Source organism: Teleopsis dalmanni, chromosome 1, assembly GCF_002237135.1.
Source record: "Teleopsis dalmanni isolate 2A chromosome 1, ASM223713v2, whole genome shotgun sequence".
In the NCBI taxonomy this organism is placed as follows: Eukaryota; Metazoa; Arthropoda; class Insecta; order Diptera; family Diopsidae; genus Teleopsis; species Teleopsis dalmanni.
In genome coordinates this window covers 19288354-19292901 of record NC_051846.1, presented here as the reverse complement: position 1 = coordinate 19292901, position 4548 = coordinate 19288354, and the positions used below count along the sequence as shown (strand labels likewise).

General features: G+C 27.7%; 1 protein-coding gene across 1 annotated transcript; it reads left to right on the top strand.

The window, feature by feature from the left end:
- Positions 1–486, top strand: LOC119677779 (cuticle protein 7-like; the record flags this gene model as incomplete). The annotated part of the gene is made up of 2 exons (XM_038089297.1): positions 1–58; positions 127–486. Coding segments are annotated over 2 exons (195 nt in total), but the record flags the coding sequence as incomplete, so codon positions are not given.
- Between the last annotated feature and the right edge of the window lie 4062 nt (positions 487–4548).

The following is a 4548-nucleotide window of genomic DNA, read 5'->3' as shown; positions in this document are numbered from 1 at the left end:
TATCACACTGGTGATGTTAAGTCACAACATGAAACTCGTGATGGCGATTCAGTTAAAGGTAAATAGTTTATAAATATCAATAGGATTAAATAATTTATTTATGCCGTTTATTTATGTCATTTTTAGGACAATACTCCCTTGTCGAACCAGACGGTTCCATACGTACCGTAGACTACACTGCCGATAAACATAATGGATTCAATGCTGTTGTACACAAGACTGCACCAGTCCATGAACACGAAGAACACGAACATCATTTCTAAGCCTAAACCATAATTAGCGATAAACTTGCAGCAAACATATGCCAATTGTTAACATTAATGCTCTCAATAATGGTTAAAAACAAAATTAACTAAATTAAAGTATTTCATCAGAAACGACTAGAAAACACATCAAAGCTTATCGATTCATTTACTATACAAATCAGCCACAAACATTTCGTCTAATGTGAAACTAACAAGTCAACATTGTTTTAAATTTTCATTACTTCATTGTCAACTTCATAATTACGATATAATTAATGTATTTTCTGTGATAGCGTTTAAATCTTTTGCTCGGTTTTTATTCTTAAAATAGTCACTATCTTTAACTTTAACTTGTAACTAAACTATTCTAATCTGCTCTGGACTGTTACTTTAATGATTAATTATCTTCGCTTAAACTTACGATGCATTTGCAGTTAGGCACAATATAATGTAATGTAAATGTAATGTATTTGTAATGTATTAAACTTAAATTTCATATTAATTTTATATTTAATTTCTATTAACAACTGTTTCTTTTTAATGTAACAATCAAAAAATAGACTGCTCTTGTTCTTTATGCTAGTTTTATATATGAGAACTAACGAATTTGTTTTAAAAACTTAACTGAACTAATCTACACTCTTTGTTTAAAAATAAAAAATAAAAATGAAATTAATTTTTTTAATTCAATTCTTAGCATTAAAATTTAATGTTTTTATGAAGTATGAAAAATTTAAAAATTTAAAAATGTATTAAATATATAAATTGTTAATATTAAACATATATATTGCTAAAACATAATTTCAGAGATTTTGTTATATTAATTTAATTATATAAAAATTGCATTTTTTTTGTTACATGCACTTGTGATGTAAAATTTGTGCTTTCAATTAAAAGACTTAAACAACGAACTTGTTTGAAGCATGCATGCAATTTGGCGCCAATAATTTCTTAAAAGTTTTACTGGAAAAACTCGCTTGCAGCAGGAAAATGCGAAAATGTATTTTGTAAGAGATTAAATAAATAAAAAAACAAAATTTGTATTCATTACGAAATGGAATTGCGGCAAATGACCAAAATGAAAATTTGCTTTAGACAATATTTGCGTGGAAGCAGCTGTTTTCGTTTGGTGCATGCTACTTTGCTGGACTTAGTGGTGCAGCAATCATTGAACTTGCACTTCCAGTAAATAAACTGAAAAACCATTCAATTAGTGATATATTAAAAAACGAAAAAAAACGGCAAATTGAAAATGCGTGCCAAGATCTTGTTTGGTTTTGGCTTTATTTATCTTTCGAGTCTTTCGTGGTACATGTTTAGTAAGTAAAATTGTTTATGCCTAGAGCAAATTTATTTGCAAGAAAAAATTGGCATTTGTCTAACCACTTGTCAATGCACAACCAAAACAAAATTTTGAAGATTTTCAATTCATTGAGTTTTCTAAACAACATTTCCAGTAATTACATTTTCTGAGCTCTAATGAAATTATCTAGTAAGTTTTGTAACAGTCGAAATGAATTGTTTTTTTTTTGTGCTTTTGTCGTAATGCACCACAGCGACTTTTGTGTATATCTTCACATATTTTTAAGTTTCCAATGCAGGAAGATTATATCTTCTACTATATAATTTACAATTTTCTTGTTGATAGCAGGTTGAGAAGGAGTTTGGGATTATGAAAATTTGCACGTTTTAAATGTTTGATTTATTTTAATTTCATTTCATTATTACAACTCTTGTCTTCATAACTGTTCAAGTCTATTTCTTCTTCAAATTTTAATTTACTTCTTTCGTTTTTGCAGAAAAGTGGCAATTTTTTTCCATTTGTGTAATATTTACTTAAAGCTGCAATTAGCTGGTATAAATTATAGCAATTTTGTAAATAATTTTCAAATATGCAATTACCGTCTTTAATTCGAAGTATTACATTATTTATTACTTTATGTAATTATATAAAAAGTAATTGTAACAAATTACAAGCTTTTAATAATAGTTTTGAAATTAATAATATTTAAGCTTCACATTCACTTGTTAATAGTTTTAAGTACATACGAATATATATTTTATAATAAATAATAACAGGTGGCACTGAAGCCATTCGCTAAAAAAACGTGATAAATAAGGCTTATGATATTAAATCATATGAGTTTTTAATAAAATTTTCATACAATCCTACTTGAAGATAATCGCTTCATAAATCAGGAATAAAGTAATTGCATAGATGTACAATGTGACAGACGATTAAAAGTTGCCAACTATTGATGAGCAGCAATGAGGGAATGATACTGATGAAGAAAACTCCTTAAGATGATTATAACACCTTTAAAGTAAGATAAGAAAGAACGGGGTTCCAGCTCCATGATTGATCTTTTGTGCTACAACAGACCCTAACTGAACAGAAGACATTCCACCTTCCGGATGAAGGCTAAAATGTCGGCCATTGAGGACCTCCTAATGTCGGAATGGAAGAGCAATTCCCAACCCAGTGACCTCCTCCTGGCCCAGATCAAGGCTGAGCAGTCACATAGAATGTGGTTGTCCCCTCTGCTTCTAAGCAGGGTCTACAATCTATCTCTTTGGACAGGCCTACTTTGTTGAGATGGTAACGTGACCCGTGGTGAACCTTTAGATATACCTTTAAAGTAACTATTTTACATTTTAAGAAATAGTTTTCATATTGAATAGTTTTCATATTGAAATGTTATGCATATAATTAGGATAACATTTTAGTGTTTTGTCGTTTTAAGTTGAAGATGGTCTTTGAGAAGAGATCCTACAGTACTTTAAGATCGTTCAGAATATGAATTTCTAGCCAACTTAGTTTAGGCAATAGCTAAGTACAACTTAAACAATCTCATTTATCTCCTTTAAACGGACGGCAAGAATCATGCCATCCACTCGCATGGTTTCCATAAGCCATCTCATTTTCCTTACAGCTACAGCAAAAGTCATTCGAAGTTGTTAGGATGATTTTCTGCCTGCAAATGAGAGGTGTCGTATAATATTTTTCATTATTAGAAATGTATTAACTTAAGTACAGATGTCCGTATATTATTTATCCAAACTTTATTGTATTCAAATACATAAATTCAAATTAGCATGAACGATGAGAATAATTTTGCCAAGTTTATAGAATATTTACTTTAAGAAAAAAGTAATGCCGACTTTTTTTTTATTTTTTTTTGAAATTGGTATCAGAAACTATTTCGATATGTATTTCTTTTGAGCCAATCGCTATATGTTAAATAGTGAAATGGTACTAAAAATACATCCGTAGTTGAGTTTGTGTATAAGACTGTGTTCTTAATTGTTTAATAATCAGTTAAACCAACAGATAGATAGTTATATAGAGAAATATACAGTGGATAGATAAAATATATTCTTTTTTATTATTGAATAATAGATACTTTTATGTGGAACAATGACAGACAGTTTGTACCTACGAAAGATAGGTTAAGAAACGCTGCTCTAGACTAATGCGAATAAAAATGAACTAATTGAGTCTGACAATATTCTCAAGTATGTTCAATATACATTTTATATATCTATCATCAACAAATTAAAATAGCCCTAAAGATGTCATCTATCTGTCTATAAATACTTAAACTTGTTGCTCAGTTCCTATCAAAATAAATGATATATAAATTCTAGCAGATCAAAACGAAAAATGAAAATAATCGTTTGACTATATCATATTGTGAATCTACAAAACTCTTAAAGAAATTGTTTACATTTCTAAAATAAATATATAGTATTTTATTTAAAAATAAAATATATCTAAATATTTAGTTAAAAATATAGTAATTTAATAGTAAGTAATTTATTTATAACAAAGCCAACAATGCATAGGCAAAGCCAAAGTTGACTGGTTTTGTTTCAAAATGCTAATCAGTTCAGTAAATGGAATTACAGTAATTTTTCGATATATTGTATTTTAAATTTACTCAGCATAAAGATATACTCTTCGCAGATACAATTTACAGTTTTTAATGTATAATTTTAGACGCAAAACTTTTAAACTAAAAACAGTGGCGGTAAACTGCAAACAAACTTAATTCATGCAAACTTTATTATTTCACATCATTACTAATTTTTTAAATAATAATCTTTATAGATATAAATTTTTATAAATAGTCATTTATAAAGATATAAAGATAATTTCATAATAATAAAATAAAATTAGTTGAATAAATTATTTTTGCTCTAACAATAAAAATTAATATAAGCGATAAGCTAAAGCAGTCTTCCAAATATAATTATATCATAATATACATTATCTAGTTATAATTATGAAGTAAATATTTTA